This window comes from Pezoporus wallicus, unplaced genomic scaffold, assembly GCF_028554395.1.
Source record: "Pezoporus wallicus isolate ANWC-B61680 ecotype Strahan unplaced genomic scaffold, APGP_CSIRO_Pwel_v1 contig_6580, whole genome shotgun sequence".
Lineage (NCBI taxonomy): Eukaryota > Metazoa > Chordata > Aves > Psittaciformes > Psittacidae > Pezoporus > Pezoporus wallicus.
Window position 1 is genome coordinate 1,061,070 of NW_026635844.1, and position 27,685 is coordinate 1,088,754.

The 27,685-nt window shown below is 41.6% G+C and overlaps 1 protein-coding gene across 2 annotated transcripts in view; it reads right to left on the reverse strand.

Moving 5' to 3' along the window:
• The window catches only part of FAM172A (family with sequence similarity 172 member A), a 275,992-nt gene that overhangs the window by 126,996 nt on the left and 121,311 nt on the right, over positions 1-27,685 (reverse strand). For both annotated transcript variants that reach the window (XM_057398370.1, XM_057398371.1), the window contains exon 6: positions 25,244-25,462. In XM_057398370.1, coding sequence (XP_057254353.1) covers positions 25,244-25,462 — 219 coding nt within the window. The remainder of the gene's footprint in view (positions 1-25,243; positions 25,463-27,685) is intronic.

Genomic DNA, 27,685 nt, shown 5'->3' on the forward strand with positions numbered 1-27,685 from the left:
CTTTCCTCACTCCTTTTGCAAGTATTTGAGATAAAAACTGTGTCGATATGGTGGGACATAATGAGACCACATGATGGCTTATTATCACCAGAGCAGCTTCAAAACCTCAGTGCAGGTCAATGTCCAAGATGCTCTGAAGGGAAAAAAGCTGGAACAGAAGCCAAAAACCCCAGCCAGAATGTGATTTCTTTTTTTCCCTCCTAAGGACAGCAACTATGGTACTATAACCAGAGAAGAGGAGGAAAGTAAGGCAAGGTAGAAATAGGAAAGGCATGGAAGCAAAGATCTTGCTTTAATATTTTTCTGCAGCATGAGTAGCTGAAAACAAGACTTCAAATTGTCTAGCTTAGGCCATTTAACAAGATTTGATCTTTAATGGAGAAATTCCAGTGTATTAGGAAGCACCCCATTTACCTTAAATTCATATTTACCATTTTATGACAGTTGAAAGAACCCCTCCACAGATATTTCTTAAATGGTTCCTACTCCATCCTCAGATGTGACCCCAGGAGGCAGCAGGACATTTTATTAGCAGCAGGAATGGTGCCTCTGCTCTACTTTCTGAAATGGGTAACTAATGTGTATGCTACTAATGAGTAACTAGTCTGTATGCTACACAGATACATGGAGGTAGACACACATGAAGTGTCTACATGAAGCTGGCTCTTGGCAGTAACTGTATTTTCAGGAAGGGTGGCAACGGATTACCTGGGATGAATTCAACCCTTTGAAACAAGTCAAAAGGTGGGTGCAGAGAAGTGCAGATGAGATGACAACATCCAGATCATCTCAGCAGCAAAGCACCTGTGATTTGGGGAGAAGACAAAGGAGCAAAAGTGACAGTGGAGGCAAATTTATACCAAACCTTAAGCCTGACAATATGCACCTGAAATTCCGTTTAGCAAGTCCTTCCAGGAGTGCTGGGAAGGATGGACAATGGAGAATGAGCAGCAGGCCAAGGGAGTTATTTTAGCTGCTGCATCCTGAGTTGAGTGAGGGACAACTTCAGAGAAAAAAAAAAAGAGATAAAATCATCAACAACTGAAGCTTTGGCTTTGAGAGTTTGAATGAAGGACACATTTTCCTTCTATGGGCTCTGTATGGATTTTATTTGCATACTTTACTGCATTAAAACAACAAAATCCAGCAGGATTTGATCAGCTGTGTAGGTGGCAGAGCGGGTTCATGGCCACCAATGTCTGGTGTGGCTCTATGGAAACACAGAGCATTGAATCTGCTCATTAAAATGATGTAAATGCATTAGTGATGTTATTTTATTCAACAACTGTGCTCGTATGTATTCAGAATCAGTCACACTGTACTTTTCCTTACTTATGACCTTAGCAAGGGATTAAACCAAGAGTCTTTGCATGTAACAACATCAACCTCTTCTTATCTTCAGAAATAACTGGGGAAATAAAAAAGACTGTATTATCGTTTTGAGGGCACTTTCTGAGATGACAACAAGATACATGCTGTGGCAGTAAGGTAGCAGATACTTTTGAGACAGGAGGGACCAGGTATCACAATAGCTAACTCTGGTCATTCGTGGAGTTGCAGATATAAGTAGCAAGCCAAGGTTGTTATTATTTGGACCATGCCTTTGGAAAGCACCTTAAAGTTGCATTTTTTCATACTGCACATCTCAGACTTATTCCCAGATCTATTTGAGGTGATTCTGAGTAGATGGAAATGTTCCCAATGCTGATTATGATGCCCTAGTAATAAAGATGCAGTGCGCATAGAGTCAGCAGCAGAAAGGAAGACCAGAACTCTTACATATCATTGTTAAATACATGTCACATCAAGTTAGAGAGTAGTCCTACCACCAAAACTCCCAACAATTTATCAGGAAAGTAAGCAGTCGTCTACAGACATGCTAAATGAACAAGTACTATATGAGATGTGTAATATCTAGCATATCTAATAGCCAAATAAAAGAGGTAAAACAAAAGTGCATTGGGCAGACTGAGACAATATTTAAATTGTCAGCATCAGCGCAAAGGGGTGAAGAGCTGGCTGTGGGAGGAAGCAGTGATACCTGTGCTTTGCTACAGCATGACTGCTGAGATGAGGTTTAAAATTGCAGGGTTTAGCTAATCCAAGACTGACAATGTCTAGCCAGGTTTGTTACGTTTTGTATTTTGGCTCCTCGCTGGGAGCCCTTTCTCCCCAGCTCCCACCACAATTACCATCCAAGATAACTTCGGATCCTGTCCCGTTTTTCCCTCTTCAGATGCAAGCTAGGCTTTCCCTGGTGATGGTGATCAGGAAACAAAATTGAGAGCTATGCTATATATATGTGGGAACAGAGGGAACTTGGATCCTAACATCCTCTGGGACAGCAGGAGAGAGTTACTTTTCCCTTTTATATCCAGTTTTATTACACACAGGAGAAAAAAAGAAGCAAATCCAAGCCAGAAGAGTTTTCCCAGCTAAGCCCTCCACTAATACAGTTTCCCCACCAATAACCTAGAGCTACTCCTGAATTAAAAAAAAACCGCAAACCTCCTTCCAAAGTTCTCCAGCCATCTCTGCTCAGTGAAGAACAAGCTGAGCATGAAAATCAAAACCCTCTTTCCACCCTTCCAGCCACGGGACCTGCCTCGAAGCCCTCACTTTTAATATTTTAACAGGTAAACAAATGGCCTGAAACGACTGAATGAAGTTATCAGTGCCCACAGAAATTCTTCAGAGAGGTGCCACTGGTCTCAGCTGCATTAATACACTGCTGACCCAACACTGAACTTTGGTTTTGGCAAGGGCATTTTGTCACCGGATGCCTTCAGAGCACTGCCATGCTAGTAACCATGCAGATGTTACCAGAATATACACGTGTTTTTAAAAGGCTCGTGTTGCAAGTGGAATTTCTTAGATTTGCATTTGAACTGAAAGTCGAGCACAACTAGTTTAGCTGCAGATACATGTGAAAACAAAACAAAGAAAGCAGCAACAGTTACCCATATTATTCAATCAGTGATAACTCCATGCAGCAAACACTCAGTTTAATCGTGTGGTGAATGATTTCTGCTGCAAGGTTGCTGTGTTTGAATGCCCTGACTATTTTATAGAATCACAGAATCCCAGACTGGTTTGGGTTGGAAGGGACCTTAAAGCTCATCCAGTTCCAAACTCCCTGCTGTGGGCAGAGACACCTTCCACTAGACCAGGTTGGCTCAAGGCCCCATCCAGCCTGACCTTGAACACTGCCAGGGATGGGGCAGCCACAGCTTCCCTGAGCAACCTGTGCCAGGGCATCAGCACCCTCACAGGGAAGAACTGCCTAAGATCTCATCTCAATCTCCCCTCTGTCAGGTTAAAGCCATTCCCCCTTTTCCTGTCCCTACAGGCCCTTGTCCAAAGCCCCTCTCTGGGTTTCTTGTTGGCCCCCTTTTTGAACTGAAAGGGACTTTGTAACTTGGTTTGCGGTTTATAAAGTAAACCCAGAACTCGGGCAAAATAAGAAGTCTCAAATGTTATTATAGCATCATTTCCCTGGTTAAAGTCTTTGTCAGCCAGGGTAAGACAACTTTTGTCAGGCTGGTGCTCCAGTCTGGATTTCCCTATCATTACTTCTGGAGTCTGGCATGTCCTGTCATCACCACCCAGCCGTCTTCTGATAAAGTGCAGGAAAGCAGACCAAAAATAAGAAAAATTCAGGCAAAATCAATGTCTCAGTGGCTCTTAATGAACATCTCCAGCAAAAGCTTGGGTGTTGGTATTCTAAATGACTGGTTGTTTTTTTTTCCCTAGTGGCCGGTTGCTCCCTATTGGGCTGGAGAGCAAACAGTTGAAATTTTTCTTTCAAAACAGACCTTACCCCGAATATCTGCAGTATTCTTTTTTATTTTCCTTTTTTTTTTAATATTGTTTCTGAGTTGACCAAGACTGTAGGAATCACCTAAGCTAATTATTTTGTCATTAAGACAAGAATGTAAATAAACACAAATATGGCATTTATCTGGTTTAGCTTCGTGATAAGAACATTGCTGACTCACCAAGAAGAAAGAGGTGCAGGAGAAGAGAGTAGGAAGAAGGAGGGAAATGAATCAATGAAAGTTTTACTTTAGAAGAAAAATAGATTTCCTTTTTTGGTCTCTGACAGACTTTTGGATTATTGCATTTTTGATATTTTTACCCCTGTCCATATAGGTTGCAGTGTTCTAGGTGAAAGAGGCCTGAACTTGAAGTAGCATCTTCTGTCAAACAGTTTGGAAATCCTGCATGGGGAAACTCATCAGACCAGAGATGCAATAACAGGTCCTTGGGCCACTCCTGCTTCCACAGTTGTACCACTGATACTGACAAATACCTGTGCATTTCACATGAAAATCTGCATGATGCCACGATGCCCCAAGCATGGTATCCAGTAACCTCTGCACATAGACTTACATACTCAAATTTAACGAACAACCACAGCCGTTTCACCAAAGAGACTATAATTGGTCAAAATATGTAAACAGTGGGGCAGTTGCATTTCAGTACAGTACTACAGTTACATATCTCTACATTTGCATGCATCTTTTTCATGTCTCCTCATACTTTTTTCTTTCCAAACTAATTAATCTCAGTGATCAAGATGCTGCCCACAACATATTTCTGCCTAAAGTAGCAAACATCACCAAAGACAGGCTTTAGTGTGATCAAATTATGGGAACAAAACAGCGTTTCTTCAACAAACCATCAGGTTGTATCTTTGCATCTTGTGTCTTTCATCCCAGTCATGTTTCTGGCAATTAACAGATTAATTGTGGGGGCAAGTAAATAAAAATGAACACAATACTTTAACAAAAAGAATTATGTCCACAAGAAACAAAGAGAGATCATGACATTTGTTTAAATTATTACATGCCTTTTTCTGAACACAAAAAATTTCTTTTGAAATGAATGCACCTCAAACATTTTATAACTCCTAATGGAAGTCATGCAGAAGTGTTACTTTTCTATTTCCTAAAGTATTTAAAGCTATTTTACTTTCCAGTTCTTTCAACCTGCTTATATGTTGTAATGAGAAACAGACAATTTTTTTTTAACCATGCTATTGCAAGAAAAATAGCATTTTAGCCAAGAAAAATGAAGATTTGAAAACAATGAATCTAACAAACTTCAACACATTTAAGTAAAACAACAACTTAGTATTTTCATTAACAGCTAGGGTTTCAGCAGAAAGCTCAGCTGTAAAGTCTCTGTTACAGAGTTTATACCTCTTATATGAGTCAAACTAAATAGAATGGCTTTGCCCTGTATTTTTCCTCCTGACATCTCTGTCTCTATTTATTACATACACTCAAGAACAATTATTTAAGTGAAAGAAAGATTTAACAGGCTCAAAGCTATTTGATTTCTCCTAATAAAGAGTGTTCAGTGCTTTAAGTAAACTGATATACTATTTATTTAATGTACAGCTATAAAGATTTGCTGAAGTGCCTTAATATTTAGACTACTATAGTTAATTGTATTTGAAGTAACTGCCATTATCTTATAAAATAATTATTCAGATGCCAAACACAATCTGACATTCAGATTTGTGCTTTCTTCTGGTTCTCACTTCAATAATCTGAAGTTGAACATTAGGCTACTCAAGCCTTAATTCTGCTTTTCAGTCTTCCTGCCCAGACCCACATCCGTCAATTTTGTTTCACAATAGCGTAAGATAGCAAGTTATCCCTGATCCTGATGAGTCAACATCAGGCTAAACAACCTCAGGACTTGCTTGTTCTCCCCCTTGCTTGAACCCTGGGACTCCCTCACACTGACCATTTTATTAAAACAGGCTCTTTTCCACTCAAATTAGAGAGGGTGTTGGCACTGAGGCAGTGGTGCATTGCCGCCGCCAGAGATCATTAGACATCAGATCACTAGCAATTTTCTTCTAATGCAGTATAATTTTTTAACTACTCAAAACATTCAACTGCATAACAGACAGCTTGGCTGTATTTTGAATTAGCACAAATGCTAAAGCCAGGAAATGTAATTCTCAGGATACTGGAACAAAAGGTTCAGAAAAAAAGAATTCTTATATACCATAAGATTATCACGAGTAGACTGTCACACTTGTGACCTTCCTGGCGTCTAGCTAATCTGACAATATTTGGAAGAGCATTGCTTCAAATCAATAACTAATTAACAAAGTACAAAAGAAGTTGTACTGTTTTTGAGGCTCCTTGTTAAAAATGGCTTTTGGTTGCACATGGGCAGAAAGGTCACTTTTATGACAACTTCTTGAGTCTTTCAACACCTTGCCACTGTCAGATTAAATTACTTTTAGCAATTAATTGTCATAAGTTAAAACAGAAGCACATTTGTTACAGCAGGTTGTCATAATGACACGGTGAGCAGTTGTTTTGATATGAATTTCTTCCACTGACCCTCTATCATATCTTAATTGTTTTGGTTGACCTAACTGGAAAATTGGGAGCAATCTAACTCAGGCAGTGCAGGCCAAACGTTGGGGGTCTTACTGAGATTATAGAATGAACAATAATGGAAGAGAAATTCCAGAGATAACTGAAGATCTTGAGAATAATATGCACCTTCTACAGAGTAGGTAACATATGATATCTATGCCAGTGGGTGGGGTAAGAAAAATAAACCCTCAAAACCCCACATGGGTGTAGCTTTTGTTACTGTTATAAATGGTCCTTGATGCCATTTTAATCCCTTATTAGCCAGCACCATTTGTTTGATGTGTTTTAAGACAAGGAATGAATGGATTCAACATCTGCAACCTGAGCCCATTTAAACTGCTACTTAGTTTTCAAGGCTTGGACTTGTGTTTTAATTAAAAATAATTTTACTCTTTAAGTTCCTTTTGTTGAACTTCTCTGAATCATGATGCACACATATTGTCCATTTTACAGATTAGTCCTCCAACATTTCTTGTCAAACTTTGTATAAGTTTCCTATGAAATGTTACATCAGGATTAAAACAGACAACAATATCAACTTACTAAGCCTCCTTGAAAAAAAATCCATCTTGTTCCTCAACAATGGTGCAAAGCCAATAAAATTTATCAGAAAAAGATGGAAGCATTATTAACTGAGCAGTTCTTCCTGCTTAATATCTGAGGTCTTCTGTTTGTGAAGTTTGTTACCTCTTGCTATTTGAGAGAGTGGTGAAAGCAAGATGTACAGTGCATCCATGGGGTGTAGTCAGAAATGTGCTCATTAAGGTACATCACAGAAATGTTAATCGAGACCTTAAGGAAAAAAGTGCAAGAAAATAACAAGGCCCTGTGTTAGGTTTGCATGGCAAGGTTTTGGTAGCAGGGTGCTACTGAGTGGCTTCTGTGAGAAGCTGCCAGAAGCTTCCTCCATGTCTGATGGGCCCAGTGCAGCCAGCCCTAAGATAGACACACTGCTGGCTGAGGCCGAGCTCATTATCAGTACACTCTGGGCAGTACCTCTGGGATAACATATTTACAAAGGATGAAAAACCATGTGTGCAATTGCAGCCAGAGAGGGGAGCAAGCATGTGTGAGAGCAGCAGCTCTTCAGACCCTAAGGTCAGTGAGAAAGGATGTTCTCCAGGTGCCAGAGCAGAGACTGATTCCCCTGAAGTCTGTGGTGCAGACCATGGTGAGGCAGGCTGTCCCCTGCAGTCCATGGTGGAGCAGATATCCATCTGCAACCTAGGGAGGTCCATGGTGGAGGAGATATCCATCTGGAGCAGACATCTCACATTGAAGCAGGGGAAAACAGTGAGGAGGAAGGAGTGGCAGAGACAACGTGTGACGAACTGACTACAATCCCTATTTCCCGTTCCCCTGCACCACTGGAGGGGAGAAGGTGGGGAATTTGGGAATGAAGTTGAGCCTGGGAAGAAGGGAGGGGTGGGGGAAGGTGTTTTAAGATTTTTTTTAATTCTCATTATCCTACTGCATTGTCAATTGGCAATAAATGAAAATAATTTCCCTGAGGCACATCTGTTTTGCCCGTGACGGTAATCACTGGCTGATCTCTTTGTCCTCACCTCAACCCACAAACCTGTTGTTGTTTTTTCTCTCCCCTACCCAGTTGAGAAGGGTAAAGGGCAGCTGGGTGGGCACCTGACAGCCAGCCAAGGTCAACCCACTACATCCCCATATTGCCATGAAACAGTGCTTGGTGATAGGTGATGGAAGTGCAGATAAGCAGGAAAAGTGGAGGATTGACTCAGTCCTGCACTGGGGAAGAGACTGTGCAGAAGAATGGATCTGGGCAACTGCAGGATCTGTCCTTAACAGTGGCAGCACAAAAGCTGTAACCCCAAGAATGGTCTTGTCCTGGATGTCCCATAGAAGCTGATAAACCAGATCTTCAGGCTGAGACTTTGGAAGAGCCCTCATAGCTCTTATGGTCAAAACAGTTGAACACTGTTTAACAATCCACATTTGACTTATTTTGCTATTTTTGTAGTTCAGCTCTATTGGTGCAAATGTTTCTATATTTTAAATCTGAAATCTCGTTTAGTCATAAAGCTGACAATGAGTGGTAAGAACTGATAGTTGCCAGCTACCAGATGTCCTGGAAATTGCCCAAACTGCAATTACATTCACTGTGCCCGATATCCCAGTACAACACCAAAGTACCCAAACCTGCCTCTACATGAAGCAGCATGGATTAGTTTTGTTGTCTTCATGAGCAGACTTCTTCCGATGAACAGCATTCACAGAACACTGGACAGGACCATCTTAAATAATTCATAACCCTTACAAACATGTGCATGGGTTTAAGAAATGAACAGAAACCAGGGGCTTGTCCCAGGGCTTCAAGACAACCTATAGTTAATGCACTGGCCTGCAGCTGAGACATAGATTCAGGTCCCACTTTAAAATTAACAATGTAGAAAAAAATGTCCTAACAAGCGGTTTCGAACAGGCTTAATTAAACCCCTGCTCACTAATGCTTTCATAAAGTTGCAGCCTTTTTAATTCTGCCATGTCTACCCTCTTTTAAACAGACGTGGCAAATAATTAATTTGAATGTCACAGAGTGTTTTCTCCTCTTTCCAAAACTCAGGAACTGCTTTGTAGCTTAAAATGAAAGTTTGTGGAATGAAACTAACAATGCAGATTAAAACCTTTCTGGCTGAAAAAATAACAAAGGAGAAGGAGTAGTAAGGACACAGACAGTACTTGTATCCTTCCCATTGTTAAAAAATGGGCATGCCAGGAGCATCTGGAGAACATCTGTGAAAAAACTCCTGCTGCTGTACTGTTCTAAGGTTCTACAGCAAATTTAAGCAGATGATCTGGCATGAGGAATTTCTTGATTTCTGAAGAAATCACGAATGTCCTGCTTAACATGCCCATGTTAAAAATGACAAGCAACACCACTGCCTGTCCAGAGGGCCTTATGTCTTTCAAGGGGCATTTCTGCAGCAATACTTGTGAAGACCACATTGTATTAACGACACTAATACCTAGGTAGGCTTCCTGGCCCCTATCAACTGAGACTGCCCTTTGTAAATGGATGACCAACCACAACCTCAATAGCACCAAATGTTGAAAGACAGCGAAATACACCCTTTTCACACATCCACAAAGCCTATCCATAACTTAAATACTTCTTTGAGGGCTGAAGTGGAAATGAGGAATGTAGAATCATTGAACCACATCAGCTGGAGACCACCTCCGAAGGCTGCTAGTCCAACACCACACTCAAAGCAGTGTCATCCAGGACTGGTCACAAGTGCTATGCCTAATACTTGCAACTGAAAGCAAAACGGGCAAGCGCTGTACTTCCAGCAGTGCAGAAGTATAAAAACGTACATTGTGTAAATTCCTCAGTCTTTGAACCATATGCATTAAGACAGAGTGACTTTCAATACAGCTCAGAGAGGTCCTGGGTGACCACCACTGCGGAAATGAAATAATTTCCAGTATTTCCATGTCATAAGCTTTTCTTTCCAACTTTTGCATGCTCTGTGCACCTCTGACAGAACTGAGGCAGTGGTCATCTTTTGCAACTACAGTCTGTCTTTGCTGAGTCTAGAAGACCTGATTTTTGCTTGGTCACTTTATCTTTGGGTAGAAATAGCCATACTACATAGTGTTGCTAGGAAATCATGTCATCACAGGATCTCAAACCGGTTTGGGTTGGAAGGGACCTTAAAGCTCATCCAGTTCCAAACCCTGCCATGAGCAGGGACACCTTCCACTAGACCAGGTTGCTCCAAGCCCCATCCAACCTGGCCTTGGAATACTGCCAGGGATGGGGTAGCCACAGTTTCTCAGGGCAACCTGTGTCAGGGCCTCAGCACCCTCTCAGGGAAGAATTTCTGGCCTAAGAACTCATCTCAATCTCCTCTCTGCAAGTTTAAAGCTATTCCCATTGTCCTGTCCCTACAGGCCCTTTTCAAAAGCCCTTCTCCATCTTTCTTGTCAGCCCCTTTAGGCACTGGAAGGTTATGGTCATTTACCATAATTGTAACAGAATTAACAACAATACCTGAACTTCTGCTCCAGTGATGATACTGCCTGTTGCTCATCAAGATAAAAATCCACTTAAATATCAGCCAAACTCTATCAGTCAGCTGGGGTTGCTCAAAAAGGGAAATGGTGAAAGAACATAATGAACAAACAGCCAAGAGCAGCAGAAAGGTATTTACAAGTGGACTCCATGACCAAATCAGATGCTGTTATTTTAAGAACTATCACAGCAAAAACTCACTTGTCCACTTCAGGCAGAGCCTTAAACAGCACACAGTGCCTGAAAGTTTGACATATCTCAACTAGGAGGATTTCACATACTGCAAAGGTCTCCACTGGTAAGGGATTTAAGAATAAGCAATAGCCATTAAACATAAGCCTAACCTTTTTTTTGGCAGCCAGTGCAAAGGACACAAAATGAATAACATGATCCTGTCATCAAATATATTTATTTATTTTTCAATCAACAGGAAAAGAGGAATACCTAGAGACTCAGGGAGGTATACTGCAAGGTGGCATGCATGAAAGCAGTTACTTATCAAAGGGTAACATCTCAAAAATAATTGCAGAACCTAGAAATCTTTCAAAACTACTCAGCCTAAGCTTTGCTAAATTTCTTCATTACTTAGTTCATTAACTTCAAAAGAATTCCTCAGCAAACAAGATCCCTAAAAGAAATAAACCTGTTTTCTTAATGTGTCCACGCAATTAAGGCTTCTGTTTTCACAGGTTAAGAACAGAGTGACTGTGACACATTAAGTGATAATGTCAATTGCTTACTTCTCTAGGATACAGGCTGAACTTGCGAGATTTTTGAAATCAGATTATTTAGTTACATGGCATGTGGAAAAGGTAGGGGATAGGAATGAAGAACCATCCTGGAAAGAAACACCAGCCTCAAAGAAACAGCACGCTGCAGATGCTTATGGAGCACTAGGCGTGTTGTATGAATTAACTACATGTTCCGTTTCTTGCTGTGCTATATGACTGTATGTACTGATTAAATCTTTGCTTTTGGTAGAAAGGAAACCCTACGTATCCCATCATAGAATCACAGAATAGTTAGGGTTGGAAAGGACCTTAAGATCATCTAGTTCCAACTCCCTGCCGTGGGCAGGGACACCTCACACTAAACCATGTCACGCAAGGCACTGTCCAACCCAGCCTTGAACACTGCCAGGGATGAAGCATTCACAATTTCCTTGGGCAACCTTGTGCCAGTGCCTCACCACCATCACAGTAAAGAACTTCCTCCTTATATCCAATCTAAACTTCCCCTGTTTAAATTTTAACCCGTTACCCCTTGTCCTACCACTACAGTCCCTAATGAGGAGCCTCTCCCCAGCATCCTCAGAGGCCCCCTTCAGACACTGGAAGGCTGCTATGGGGTCTCCACGCAGCCTTCTCTTCTCCAGGCTGAACAGCCCCAACTTTCTCAGCCTGTCTTCATACGGGAGGTGCTCCAGTCCCCTGAGCATCCTCGTGGCCCTCCTATGGACTTCTTCCAACAGTTCCATGTCCTTTTTATGTGGAAGACATGGAACTGCACAGAATACTCCATGTGAGGTCTCACAAGAGCAGAGGGGCAGGATCACCTCCTTCAACCTGCTGGTCATGCACCTTTTGATGCAGGCCAGGATACAGTTGGCTTTCTGGCCTGCTAGTGCACACTGAAGCCAGCTCATGTTCATTTTCTCAACAACCAACATCCCCAAGTCCTTCTCCTCAGGGCTGCTCTGAATCTCTTCTCTGCCCAACCTGTAGCTGTGCCTGGGATTGCTCCCACCCAGGTGTAGGACCTTGCACTTGACATGGTTAAACTTCATGAGGTTGGCATCAGCCCACCTCAGAAGCGTGTCAAGATCCCTCTGGATGGCATTCCTTCCCTCCAGCGTATCAACCGAACCACAAAGCTTGGTGTCATCGGCAAACTTGCTGGGGGCGCACTCAATCCCACTGTCTATGTCACCAACAAAGATGTTGAATGAGACTGGTCTGAACACTGATCCCTGAGGGACACGACTCATTACTGATCTCCAGCCGGTCATTGAGCCATTGACCACAACTCTTTGTGAGCAGCCATCCAGCCAGTTCTTTATCCACCGAGTGGTCCATCCATCAAATTGGTGTCTCTTCAATTTAGAGACAAGGATGTCGTGTGGGACAGTGTTGAACGCTTTGCACAAGTCCAGGTAGATGACGTCAACTGCTCTGCCCCCTTCCATCAGTTCTGTAGCCCCATCATAGAAGGCCATCAAATTGGTCAGGCAGGATTTCCACTTAGTGAAGCCAGGCTGGCTGTCACCAACCATCTCACTTTTTTTCATGTGCCTTAGCATGTGCTGTGGTTTAAACCCAGCCTGTCACTCAGAAACCACGCACGTGTTGTCTCACTCCACCGCCTTTCCCCTCCGCTCCTGGAGGGATGGGGAGGAGAATCAAAAGAATGTTAACTCCCACAGGTTGAGATAAGAGCAGTCCAGTAACTAAGGTATAACACAAACCACTACTGCTGCCACCAATAATAATAATGATAAGGAAAATAAGGGAAGAGAATACAACTGCTCACCACCCATGGACTGATACCCAGCATGATCGAGCAGTAATCTAGCCCTTTTGGGTAACTACCCCTAGTTTATATACCGGGCATGACATACAGTGTTATGAAATACCTCTTTGGCTAGTCTGGGTCACATGTCCTGTCTTTGCTTCCTCCTGGCTTCCCGTCTTCCCTGGCAGAGCATGAAACTCAGAAAGTCCTTGGTGAGAGTAAACATTACTGAGCAACAACTAAGAACATTGGTGTGTGATCAGCGCTGTTCCCAGGCCGAAAGTCAAAAACACAGCACTGCACCAGCTACTAAGAGGGAGAAAAATGACTGCTACTGCTGAACCCAGGACAGTATCCAGCCCTTATTCCATACCAGTCACATCATGCTCAGATCGCACATTTTCAATATACCATCACTCTTATCTCATATATATAAATATATATACATCCACAGAGAGAGAGAGAGATCATTCCTTTGTGCATGGACCAATCCCTATAAAGCTGCTGAGTCCATCTGGTCCATGATGTCAGGCTCCATGTCCTGTAACAGTCTGCCCTGGGTTCACCAGTAGCAGTAATTTTTTCTTTTCCCTTGTTATTTACTTTATCATTATTATTATTCGTGGCAGCAGTAGTGGTTTGTGTTATACCTCAGTTACTGGACTGTTCTTATCTCAACCTGGGGGAGTCACATTCTCTCGATTCTCCTCCCCAACCCTCTGGGAGTGGGGGGAAGAAAAGGGGAGGGAGTGAGAGAGTGACTGCATGACTTATGGCTGCGCTTAAATCATTACAGTTGTTTTTGGGGCTCAACATTAGGCACATTGTGTTGAGATAATGACAGATCTGACCAGAGTGTGTCTAACTGTATTTGTGAAAAGCATTAATTGTTTTGGATTAACAGTCACTCGTCACAATGGTGATTTACTGGCTCTCAAAGCTGTTGCTCTTGATCTCAAAGTTCCAGCATGTCGTACCTTACTTACAGCCGGTATTTGCTGTGTCAGTGTTTATCAGGTCGAGGGCTTGGACTAAGGTTTTTTTTCATTGTACTTTATGGTAATGACTTGTAATACGGGCAGGCTCCGGCAGCAGGGCAGGACAGATGTGGCTGTGGACTTGTACCTGGCCGTCCTTCTGCTCTTCACCATCCTGGCCCTTGTCCTTGCCTCCTTCTTCGTAAGGCTGCGGGGAGCCGAGGGCAAGCAGACCTGGGGGCTGGCAGCGGCCAAAGAGGCCCGGGAGAGCAGCCCCGGGGACCAAGTGGCAGCGGGAGGGGGGCAGGAGGTTGGGATGGAGTGGCTGTTGGTGGAGGAGGTCGAGGAGGGGAAGGAGGGAACTGCCGAGCAGCGAGAGGAGCTGGCGGAGGAGCCGAGCTCTGCGGCCGAGCCCAGCCCTGCAGTGGCTAAAAGCATCCCCTGGCAGCTGCCTGCCAAGCCCCATGAGCCTGAGCCCCAGGAGCATGCAGAGAGCGAGGTACCACCTTTGGGAGACTCAGCTGGGCCCAGCCTCGGGCACCCGGGACAAGTGGAGGATGCAGGAGACCACGCAGCATTTCCCGACAAGGCAGGGGAGGAAGATCTGGACTCAGAAATAAGAGAAGCTGGGGGTGAGAGCTGGCAAGCACAGCAGCTACACCAGCCCCAGTGACAAGTACAGCAGCATCGTTTGAGAGTTCTGAAGGTTTTGAATGGCCTTTGGGCATCCCTGGGACCTGCCTGCTGATTGTCATGGGGATCAGCATGTTGGCACACATACAGACTGTGTTCTACCCACAACCATTTTGTCTGATCTCAAAAGTTAAGCAGAGTCAGGTTTGGGTCTTGTCTAGGGTTAGACAACAATATAGGAGGGCCAAGAGGTTTTCCCCAAGGCTGGAGAGTCATGAGTGGCAGGGTGTGTGGGACAGTATGGGCAAGTATCTAGTCCACTGGGCCCCTCCAGTGCTTTGGAAGCGTTGGAGATGGAAGGCAACTGTATGGAGTCCCCAGCAACAAGCTGCAGAAACTGCTGAAGGACACAGTGAATTATTTTGAGCCTGGAGGCCCCATGACACTTTCAGCCGTCAGGGCAGAGATGCAACATAGAGATGGACTCATGACCAAGGGGTGGACTTAGCAATGGACACTATTGCCCAGGTTATTCACAAGTGTGAATACTGCACACAGCCTCTTCTGCTCTGAAAGACTGTTACAAGAGATGGAGCCTGACATCATGGACTCAGCAGCTTTATAGGGATTGGTCCATGCACTAAGGAATGATCTCTCTCTCTCTTTCTCTCTCTCTCTGTGGATGTATATATATGCATATATATGACACAAGAGTGATAGTATGTTGAAAATGTGCAATCTGAGCATGATGTGAATGGTATGGAATAAGGGCTGGATACTGTCCTGGGATCAGCAGTAGCAGTCATTTTTTTCTCCTTCTTAGTAGCTGGTGCAGTGCTTTTTGACTTTCAGCCTGGGAACAATGCTGATAACACCAGTGTTTTTAGTTGTTGCTCAGTAATATTTACTCTGACCAAGGACTTTCTGAGTCTCAGGGACTCAGGGAGGACAGGAAGCTGGGAGGATGCAGAGACAGAACACCTGACCCAAACTAGCCAAAGAGATAGCACGTCATGCCCAGTATATAAACTGGGGGCAATTACCCAAAAGGGATAAATCACTGCTGGGGTTGGGGTGGGTATCAGTCCATGGGTGGTGATTGGTTGTATTCTCTTCCGTTGTTATTTCCCTTATCATTCTTATTGTTGGTGGTAGCAGCAGTGATTTGTGTTATACCTTAGTTACTGGACTGTTCTTATCTCAACCCATGGGAGTTACATTCTTTTGATTCTCCTCCCCATCTCTCTGGGAGTGGGGGGAGAAAACGGGGGAGTGAGTGAGCGGCTGTGTGGTTCTGAGTTACCAGCTGGGCTTAGACCACGACAGTCATTCATTTTCCCCTTTCTTAAAAATTGGGTTTATATTTCCCTTTTTCCAGTCCTCAGGAACTTCACCTGACTGCCATGATTTTTCAAATATGACGGACAGTGGTTCTCCAACTTCATTTGCCCACTCCTTCAGGACCTGCGGATGGATTTAGATAGGCGATCTATGTCAGAGCTCACTTCCTGCAGAGTCTGCAGGATGCTGAACACATACAAAAATGTAGGTTTTGTGTGTTTTAGTGTAGGCACAGGCACTTTGTGTGTGTAAGGGGGACCTGCCCTGGAAAATTCACACTGCATTATAGGTATAACGACTGATCAAAATTTAAGTGACCCCAGAGCATATGTAAGTTGTAAAGTAAGACATTTACGAGATAACAACTCTTCCACTCTTTCAATTTAGTGAGGACACAACAAACCCAGAGGCACGACTGGGACCTGTTGGAGAGGGTCCAGAGGAAGCCACAGTGATGCTGTGAGGGCTGGAGCAGCTCTGCTCTGGAGACAGGCTGAGAGAGCTGTGTTTGCTCAGCCTGGAGAAGAGAAGGATCCAGGAGACCTTAGAGCAGCTGCTAGTGCCTAAAGGGGCTACAGGAAACCTGGAGAGGGGCTTTGGACAAGGGGCTGTAGGGACAGGACTGGCTTTAACAAGACTGAGGGGAGATTGAGATGAGATTTTAGGCAGAAGTTCTTCCCTGTGAGGATGCTGAGGTCCTGGCACAGGAAGCCCAGAGAAGCTGTGGCTGCCCCATCCCTGGCAGTGTTCAAGGCCAGGTTGGACGGGGCTTGGAGCAACCTGGTCTAGTGGGAGGCATCCCTACTGTGGCAAGGGGTTGGAACAATATATGATGATATATATATATATATACATATATGTACACACACATATGTATGTACACATACATGTATTTATATTATATACATACATCCCTGGCAGTGTTCAAGGCCAGGTTGGACAGGGCTTAGAACAACCTGGTCTAGTGCAAGGTGTCCCCGCCTGTGGCGGGGGTTGGAACTGGATGGGCTTTAAGGTCCCTTCCAATGCAAACCAGTCTTGGATTCTATGATTTTCGCTGATACTTTCAGAGGTGCACAGGCTTAGCAACCAGGAGCAATATTTCATTAAAGAACTAAAAACCTGTCACTTTGCTGGGGGATACATGGCAAGTTATTTCAGCACATCCTGATAGTGAACTAAGGATCCCTCCTGCTATATGATCTAACAGCAGAAGGGAATCATAGCCTCTGCAACCCTGGTGTGCAATCCCTGTAATCACTCACACTGTTTGACAGTAATAGGAGTAATGCAGCTGTATTTGTTGAAAGCTCTTAACCCACGGACGTTTTCTCAGCCCAGGCTAAAAGTACCATAACTAAATGCTCCCAAACTGTTGCTTAAGAGCCCAGAAAAATTTAAGGCTCCTCAATACATACAACTCTTGGTAAACGCACCTCAGTATCACTTTATTCAGTAGTTTCTCTCTAAGCAGTGTTATCTATTGAGAAAACTAACTAAAGTTTTAGTTGATAATAAAGAAAATATACCTCATTGTGTATTACAAATTCACTCTTGCCAAGTACTGATCAAAAAATACAGAGGAAGAGAATGAGAATCAACTGCTAAATAACAAAGTGTGTAAGAGTGCAGCTGAACACCATGCAGCCCATTAAGGAGAGAAACCCTGCTACCGACACCACCCACTACAAAAGGCAAAAAGCGCTTTTGATCTGTTTAGCATTCCGGTTTAGCCAGGAAGGATAAAACAAAGATTCAGTCAAGAGAGGAACAGGATGATTTCTCAATATTTAGATTAGTTCATGGCTGGGTATACTGTAAAACAGAGAAACTTGGGAAAGACTTCTGTCTGGATGCTTTGAAAATGAAGTTCAGGCTCTGAATCTGGTACAAGGTGGCTCCTGGGGCATGCTGATCAGCTATGGAGTTCACCAAGGCATAGCAAGAATAGAGGTCATGAGTCCGTTCTCCTCAGAGCTCACAATAAGGCGTATTTTTTTGCCTGTGCAGGGATGACAACAAGCTGATTAAAGATATAAAGGTTGTTCTCATGACGTAAATAATCCAAAGTAACATTGCACAATAAGTAAATTTACAAAAAGTAAGGATTTTAGTTAGTAAAATCCTCCACTTGTAAGTATTCAAATGTAACTCAGAATAAAAGGGCTGTAATAATTAATTTTTTGAGTTGTCAGCCACCTATGAATTGCAGGGCAGGGACTGGCATTTTTTCTGGGCAGCTTATTCCACACTCCTCCATGCCACCAAGTCCTCCATTATTTCTAACCCCTTTGGCAGCTCTCACTGCTGCAGGCAGCCAAGCAGACTTCAGAGGAACTACCAGATTTATCTTAATCCCAAAAGCTAAATTTTTTTCTTTACATTTTTCCTGAATTGTCATTTTGTTTTCCGTAGTAGGTGAGTTGAAAACAACATCCTTGAACCCACTGTGTATCCTGAGACCTGGTTCCCTGCCTGTTGACATTCATTTACTAGAGCTCCAAAATGATGTTTTCCTGACCTCCATGCATAGTTGTGCGGTCCTCATATCCTCCTACCTAAACCAAATAAATACTTCTTGAGGAGTCAAGCGGAGTGGCATGTCCTCACAGAAATGGGTTATTCTGCAACAGAATCATTAATTTTAAGATGATTATATATATTTATTGCAGAAATTAATTTTCATCATCTCTATGAAGGCTTTTATGTCTGACTTGGTCCCAAAGAAAAAAACATGTAAAGAATCTACAGGCGTATGAGCCCCTGCTAATTTTCTTCTGATGGTTTTCCCAAAAACACTGAAATCTAGCATCAAAACGTGCAACTGCTTGCAGTAGGTTAGAGGATATTATCCTTTTTTGGGTATCAGCTAAAAGAATATTACCCTTTGATCCTCTTAGATAAATTATAAAGGATACTTGCAGAGAGCAATCTGTACTGGCAGGAGGATGGACCAGAAGACCTGTGAGGTCTTTTCAGTCATCCACTGCAATCGCTCTGCAATCAAAGACAGGCAGTATCTGAGTACAAGAAGTTTGAACAATCTTATTCACCTTTGCCTTCAACAAGTATGCCTGCTTTCTGCTGAGCTAATTTCCTTTAACATTAGCTAACTGGCCAGGTTTATCATGCTTGAATCCCACCTGAAAGGTAAGAGGACTCATCTGACCTGTGAGAGACAGTCTTTTTTAGCACCGCAGGAGCACCACACAGCTCGTGGTGGGAGGAGAGATGCAAGCTGGTTCTTTCTTTTGGAAACTCTCACGGCTTACCTCACATTTTAGGAGTCTGATTGAACAATGCACATTTTGTTGGCATCACGTAATGGATGTTTGAAAGACACCAAAGCTAGATGGCCTCAATTTATTCCTTTTCTTTGATTAAGCCATACTTGTGAAATGCAGAACAAAGAGAGGGTATGGGAGAAAGAAGAGCCAGTGGTGCTCTTGAAGAGATGCAAAATTTCCCTTCAGTGATCATCTTTCTCCTCACTACTCAAGGAAAAGAAGACAAATACAACTCTTCCAGACTATCAGATGCAAAACATAACAGAAGAAGTCTTTACAGTCTCAGAATTTTAAAAAATTCCTAATTTAACTGCAGGGGCTAATTAGCCTATGCACAAATTATTGAATATTACCATAGTTTAAACCCTACATACTTTAGCTATTTAATGTTAAGATGCCTGTTCGCTGAATAAAATGTTCATCTATAGAATGAAATACGACATATACATATTTTTCCTGTTCTACAGAAATTACTGTAGGAACTTACTGCTTATCTGACCCTTTACGAATAACAGAGAGCTTTAATTGTAGGTGCTTGGTGCCACTGTAGAAGCTTTAGAGTCCTTGTTTGGCCAGGGTGGTTCAGGTCTCCGGTGGCACAGATCCTACAAGACATGGGCTAGATCTCTTTAGGCATCCCAAATACCCTGTGGCACCCAAAGTGTCACTACACATTTATGTCCCAGCACCTGAACTGCTCTGTTTTTGAATTCTGAATGCCCAAGTAGTACATGGGACAAAACCAATAGATAAAGCCATAGTTTCTAAGCAGTTGTCATGAGATTTCCATTGCCAGCATGATTTTGCTGCTGCTTAGAAGTGAAAGAGATTTCTCTAGAACACAAAGAAGTAACAGCCTTTAAAAGGCAATTATGGGCAGATGAGATCTTAGGCAGAAGTTCTTCCCTGTAAGGGTGCTGAGGCCCTGGAATAGGGTGCCCAGAGAAGCTGTGGCTGCCCCACCCCTGGCAGTGTTCACGGGCAGGTTTGACAGGGCTTGGACCAACCTGGTCTAGTGGAAGGTGTCCCTGCCCGTGGCAGGGGGTTGGAACTGGATGAGCTTAAAGGGTCTTTTCAACCCAAACCATTCTATAATTCAGTGAAAACCATGTGTTGTTTCAGAGGTATAGGTAAAGTAATGCTGATAGTTGTAAAAGAGCTGAAAAACAGGGCATTGTGGTATAAGTACTGGCATGACAGTTTTCAGGTTCAAGTCCTGATGCCTGGGTCTGCCACTGACTTTCACTGTGCTGGAGCATGTTCCTTATGTCTTGGGAACCATTTTGTCATTTTGTCTCTTCTGGTGGAATAAGGGGCTTATTAGCTTGATCTCAGCAGCACGCTAATGCAGTTGCAGAGGCTCTGGACGAGAGCCGGCGTGCACCTTGCCAAGTCACAGGGTAGGCAGCAGGAGTCCGTGTCTGTCCAGGGATGGCCATGGGGCCAGACCTACACAGCTGGTGGCACCACAGCTATGCCAGGAAGCAGCTCCATCCCCAACGTGGAATAAATCTGCTTCAGTGAAAGCCTGCCCTGCACAAACGAACACTCTGCGGTGACCTTCAGTCAGGTGATGCCTCGTGTCAGCCGCACTGAACAAATAAGCAGAAATGGCATAACTGTGCTTGCATGCTTGCCAGGATTTCCTGCCCACCAGCACTCACTGCGTACTTAACCGTGTATTAATAAACACTGGCACAAATTATCCTGATGCATTTGTTTTTAGTAAAACAAACTAATTAGTTGCACATGATCTTTTTCTATTTAATCTCTCACAGAAAGAGGGTAAAAATTATTTATGAAAAGTATGCTACATCCAGAATTAATTTAATTTCATTGATAGGCTGTTAGCATAAATAGTGCCGTTATAGATTGTGCTACAGCAAAAATAGTATTTGCAGTAAGAATTATTAAAGCAGCTAAACTTGGTGGAGAAAAAAAAAAAAGGACAAAATTCCTAGCATACAGGCGTAAGAAAGGCTTATCCTTTTACCCAGAAAACCTGACCCCATCAGATGGCATGATAAAAGTACTTCTTTCTACCTCTTCCTTTGTTGCTTCTTTGATATCCTTTGACTACTGTGGCAACAGCATTATTGCAAATTACTTTCATTATAAAATTATGCAATTTACTTTTTCCTTTAATAATTTCAGAACCACTGAGTGTACTTGTTTAAGTGGTGAATGCTATTTAGAAGGGGATAAATATTGATTTACATTTCTAAGTGTCTTTTAACATAGAGAAGACAATGTGAAAATCTGTAGGGAGTGGAGATGGTTTGGATGATGGAGGGAACAGTCATGCCACATTTGAGCCTGTATGATCGGTTTCCATAGGAAAAGGTTAGAGATCAACAAATTCTCAGTTTAGTTCAGTAATAAATGAAGGTTGGCTAGGCAAGAAGTTTCTGGGGGGAAGCATCAGCCAATATGTACACCAGCAGCCTCTGGTGGTCTAAGGAAAAACAGTAGTATCTATAAGTAAGGACAGAAATGTTTTCTATAAGGATGTATGTACATATTTAGCTATTTGACTCAACCCTCTATTCAACACATTAAAAAACAGATGCCTTTAAAATGATCTGCTGGCAATATGCTTGTTAAAATCTGAACAGTAAGAGCATTAAAAAATTCATATGTATTCATTAGCATGTTATATAAAAGTAAGAGGATTTTGTTTAATCATACCATAAAGTATTATAGTCAACGCTGATTATCATGAAGTTTTTCCTTGGTTTGCATCGACAAAAAAGAAACTGAATTTATAAGATTGTTGCTGAATTGATGATATTTTCCGTCTTCACTTGTGAATTCAGTTGGCAGATGTTTAAGAACAAAAAATTCTGTCTTATTACAAAACATTAAGCAGGTTTTTGTGCCATAATGTTTGACATGATGTTTATTGCCCAGACCAAATCAATCCCTTTAACAAGCTATAATGTATGCCAGAAAGTACATTATTTCATAGTTGAGGGAACTTCCAGCATGAAACAATAAGTACTTTGATCTTTCAAGCACTGTGCTTATTGCACTACACACTCCAACAGTTGCTTTTATTTGTACTCATTTTGTAGAAAAATACAGTGTAATTTGAGCTTTTTCATATGTAAAGACTCTGTTTTTACATATTCTTGAGTATCCCAGGTTTTTTTTTTAGTCGCTTTTTTTTTTCTTTTCCCTTATGAAAACACAGAAAATGCTTAAAGAAGTTTACCATGAGAGAGTTCCATTTTTCTCATTCTTGGAAAATCTACCTGCACAATTGGGAGCATCATCCAGACAGCTTTCATTTGTTCAAATGCCATTTCCTCATCAGATCACAACAGATCTCAATGACCCTTTGAGATCATAACCGATGATATTTATTCCTTCTACTTAACAGCCTGAAACAATTTCTCCAGCATATTTGACAGGAACAAATTTTCCATCAACTTCAGATCCAGTTGATGACTTCTTGTGAGGATATTTTTCATTTAGTCTCTCTGCACCAGTTTTTCCCTGCTCAGCAAAATGATGTAAGCTTCCTCAGGTTTTTCAGAACTCTTTGACGAGATCATGATGAAGCATATACCCTTCTTAAACACTTCTGTGGAGTGACAATATGTCTTATTTCAAGAGCCCTGTGAGTCAAATGTACGCTATAATAGTCATATATGTATGACTACAAAGGTCATATTCAAACTGGTCTTTGAGATTACTCAAACCTGCTCTAACACTGTAGCCCCCGCAGCCTGTGGTTGTAGCAAATGGGACTCCAAGTCCTATGGTGCAAACAAATGGCAGTACCCACAGGACATATAGTCTGGAAGGCAATTAATACACAGCAAATATGGCACTGCATCATTTTAGAATCACAGAATCCCAGAATGGTTTGGGTTGGAAGGGACCTTAAGGCTCACACCGTTCCAAACCCCTGCCATGGGCAGGGACACCTTCCACTAGACCAGGTTGCTCCAAGCCCCATCCAGCCTGGCCTTGAACACTGCCAGGGATAGGGCAGTCATAGCTTCTCTGGGCTACCTGTGCCAGGGCCTCACCACCCTCACAGGGCAGAACTTCTTCCTAATGTCTAATCTAAACCTACCTATTTTGTTTGTTTCATGCAATGCCTGGACAGGCTGATAACAGTGTCTGTAGCCAGGAAGGTGGAACAGAGCGTGCTATATTCACAGCTGCTCTTGCAATCACCTACAGACTGAGCAGTTCTATCCAACAGAGTAAATGGCACCTTATTGGTAGTTCGGTTTTGTTTCAGAAACAGATAGGTTAAGTAAATTGCAGTAATTTGTCCTGCCACACACCAAAGAAGGGACATTTTTCACTCTGTTTCAAAAACCTCTCTGTACTACAGACTGTTAAACAAAAGATAAACTCCAAAGAATTCTTTCAGAATTAAACACCAACTGCAACAGACAACCCTATTTCAGTTAATTCGCCCAGGAAAAAGAAACCACTGCCCATACATTCACTAAACTTAAGCTACTTCTTTCATTGGTTTGAAGAACATCAAATAAAGGGAATGTCAACAGTCATATCTGAAGCACAGAGCTGCGAGGAAAAGAAAATGCGATGGAGTCCTGCATTTTATGTTTTGGGGGTCAAACCTCCTGGAGCCAAATTTTGTGCCTCATCAAGCAAAAAAGCTACAGGCAGGTGGAACTGCTAAAAAGCTATCAAAAAAAGAGAACACTGACCAGCATGCTGACTAAATGCTTTTCCTAGACAATACAGCACATCATCTACTGGCTTTCGATGGACCCCAAGACAAGTTTGGTTGCCCTCTGAAGAAGCAGGGTCTGTTTGGTGGTCAGAATAGCATCTCTCCTAAAAAAGCAGCAGATGGTTGACTTTGAATATGTACATGCATCCTTTTGTTTCTTATATTCTGTAGCAAGTTATTTCTCAAAAGACACAGTAATATTTATGGTATTAGTGGTAATCTTGCATCCAGGTTACAAACCTTTCTAACTAGCCAGTACAGCTGTTATTTCTCTTTCAAACATTATGCTAAACCACAATTAACAGGAACACATTAAAATTTAAGATGATTCTAACATATCTTTTGCTGTTTTTCCCCTGTTTCGCACCAGAAAGGCACATGCAGTTTTACTGTTTTAACTACAAAAAATACAATCTGGTGCTGCTTTACGTGTTTACACGTTTTACCACTGAATGAAAATGCTAACTTTCCTAAGAAGGGCTTTGGAAATTTCATGACTCAGTTTGTATGTATAATACATAGTATGTATATGAAGCAGAATGTGTCAAAGTGCAAATAATATTGTTTGTGCCCCCTGCAGAATTAGAAATCCTAGGGTAGCACTGCTATAATGATCCCATGCTGGTAGCATTACAAAGTGCAAAGGTTCACTGAGTAAGAAAAGAGCATGGGACAGAGTTTCCTCATTACACAATTCTCAAACTATTCTAGCTTAAATATTTATTAAGATATTAATAACTCGCCTTCTTTATCTCCCTTCAGAAGTTCAGCTGAAACACAATGGAAGGCTGCTCATATGAAAACAGCACATTATAGGGTAAATCTGCTACCACACAAGATGAACACTGGTATTTTCCACAATACAGTATTAATTCAGCAGGTAATATGTTAAAAAACTATTAGGCCCTAACTACTGCCTCCCCACTACAAGACAATATAACACAATAAATGCATGCATGACATGTCTAGCTAGTATGTTGCCCAAGCTCTACTATGAAGTGTTTCTTACGTACAATCTGTGTTTATAAAATCATTTTTACAATGTCTTCCTTAAATCATTCCCTTTCTTGATAGTACCCATGTTTATTTCAAGTTCCCATTTGAAATTAGAAAGGAATGTTTTGTAACTCTTCTGAAACTTCATATTCCACAAATGACAAAAAATACCAATAGAATAAAGAGCCAGGAACTCTGTACAAACTTTTGAATACCATCTTGATAATGTGCTTGTTTTTAAAAAAGCATGCTGTTTATTAGCCAATATGGACAGTAAACATATCTATGCATGATTAACGAAGGGCAACAAAACAAAAGGAACTTACTCTAATATACATCTGCATAGTTTCTTTTTCTTTTTGTGGATTTCGGTACTTTTCGTAGAAGTCACGTCGCTTCTTTGTTTCCTTTTGGATTTTATCTTTTCTTTCCCTCTTTTCTGCAGGTTCATCTGAGCTATCAGAGGACAGCTGTACTTGGGCTTTTGTCTTCTCCACTTCAATATAGTTCTCATTGGGATTCAGTACTATTACTCCGTAGCCTTCCTGTTTTAGAAGAGACACACACACAAAAAGAAGAAATATGAAAATGGAGATTTAATGCTTGAAAATGCTTTGCATTTATTTTAATACTCTTGAAAACTTTTATATTTATTTCAGCAGCTTCACACCACATAATTTATAGAAGGGTATTTTAAGAATATTCTGGTTCATTTCTGTCATTAAAGGGCTATTGATGTGTGAATGTGTCTGTGCATATGCTTATGCTTATACACATCTCTCAGCATCAGAAAAGTTGCCTTTAAAATAATTTATATGTTGTTTTATTCATATTCATTTATTTATATGACTTTTTCAGAAAACAATATGAGAACTAGAAGCAAAATAAATGCTTCTGAATGAATAAAAAAGGACCAAGCCAGTAAAAACCTTTAAATAAAAAGGATGTACGGTTTTCATATATTTATATATATAGTAAAAAAGCATGTGAAAACTATTCACTGAACTTTAAAACAGTAAAACCTTTTGTCTAGCTGACAACAAGCATACCATGCAGAAGCCAATCGCAGCCCTAACAGTGAATCAATACCAAAACTGATTCAGTGATATTGCTTACAGGTCACCTCTTTTACTGTGGGGACTGACTTTAAATCTGCTCTAAAACTTTTCTGGGATTACGTCCTGTATTCAACAAACCCAGAGAAAATCTGTGACCTGCAATAAGCTTTTAAGCATACAAGCTGCATTTTTGTGCCTCATTTTTGAGCGTTGAAAAATGCATGAATCTATGAATGAGAAATAAATTCTTAAATAAATCAGCCAATCATTTTATTATGACTTTTAAATGATGGCAAATCACACAAGAATTGTAATATTCATGGAAGATACAATCACAAACGCAGGCAGAAAAGAGAAGCAAGTGCATTTAACAGATGAGTCCTTGAAGTTATAATGGGTTCCCAGTCAAAATCAAGCTGTCCTTTAAAAGTAATTTAATAAAGACTTACTTTTTGGAAATGTCTGTATTAATTATCTAACCAAACAGCTTTATTCCAGCTTTTCATTGGGTGCTTCGTTTTGCACTAAGGCTAGGCACAAAAATCAAAGAGGTCCCCATACCTAGCTGGACAGAGCAAACCAAGCCCACATCAACAAAAGACACTTTCTTTGGGCTCGCTTTATTCTAATCTGTAGAGCCATTCACAAACCTTGTAGTGCATTGTGGCCACTGTCAGGTAGACAGATTGTCACTCAGTGATTTTCTACAGTTGGACACACTTGACTAGTTATCAAAATCGCATCTGAAGGGAGTTCCTACCCCTCGTCCTTGTGCCCTTCTCAAATGTCTGCCACAGCTTCTCCTCCCACCAAACCCCAAGTTAAAGGGCACGGTTGCACTCTGCTAAACAGGGTGAAATAAGAGGCATTCAGGACACTGTCTGTGGTGTAAGGGACATAGTCAAAAAAGGTCAACGTAGGCCAAAGAGAAAACTGCCTCCTAGCTAGACACGGCACCATGAGTAAGTGGTCTCCTGTCATGTTGCTCTCCTGCCCACCCTGCTGAGTGAATTGAACTGGGATAAATACAAACAAATAAATAAATAAACTGAGGGGGAAGAGCAAAGGAAAATGGAAAACTAAAGAAGACAAAGTTTAAAACCTACCCATGCCATTGCTATGGTCATGTTAACACACCACCATACTAAAAACACAAGATTTCTAACTTGGAAAATTCAAAGTCCAAAATCCATGACAGAACACAACTTACAAACATCCCTAAACCATATGCCTCAGAAGAAAGCATGCTGTTTGAACTTGCTAGAGGCAGGGTAGGACCAAGCCCTCATAGTACTTGGGGCTCTGTGTTGTTCATTTCAAGCTGCTTGTTTTGAGCAGAGAAGTTCTGTGTTATCGATTTGTTTTGCTTTCTATACGATGCCAAATGCAAAATTCATATGTTTATTACAGGTCTACAAATGTTACAGCGATTTGAAGCTCTGTGTCCATTTTAAGATGCCCTCAAAACAGACACATAAATCATCAAAGAAGTAGAATTTGTTTAAGTTATTGATTATGTAACTGAAAATTACATGACTCATTTGTCGAATGTTATGAGGACACAATGTCAATTTTTCACATAGACATCAATAGATGAAATATGATTCCATTTTTAAATTCACTATTTCATAAATTAATTAAAGAATTTTTATCAATTACATTTTAAGCAGTGCAACATGTCTCCCTTTACATTTATTTTTTTTTTAAATT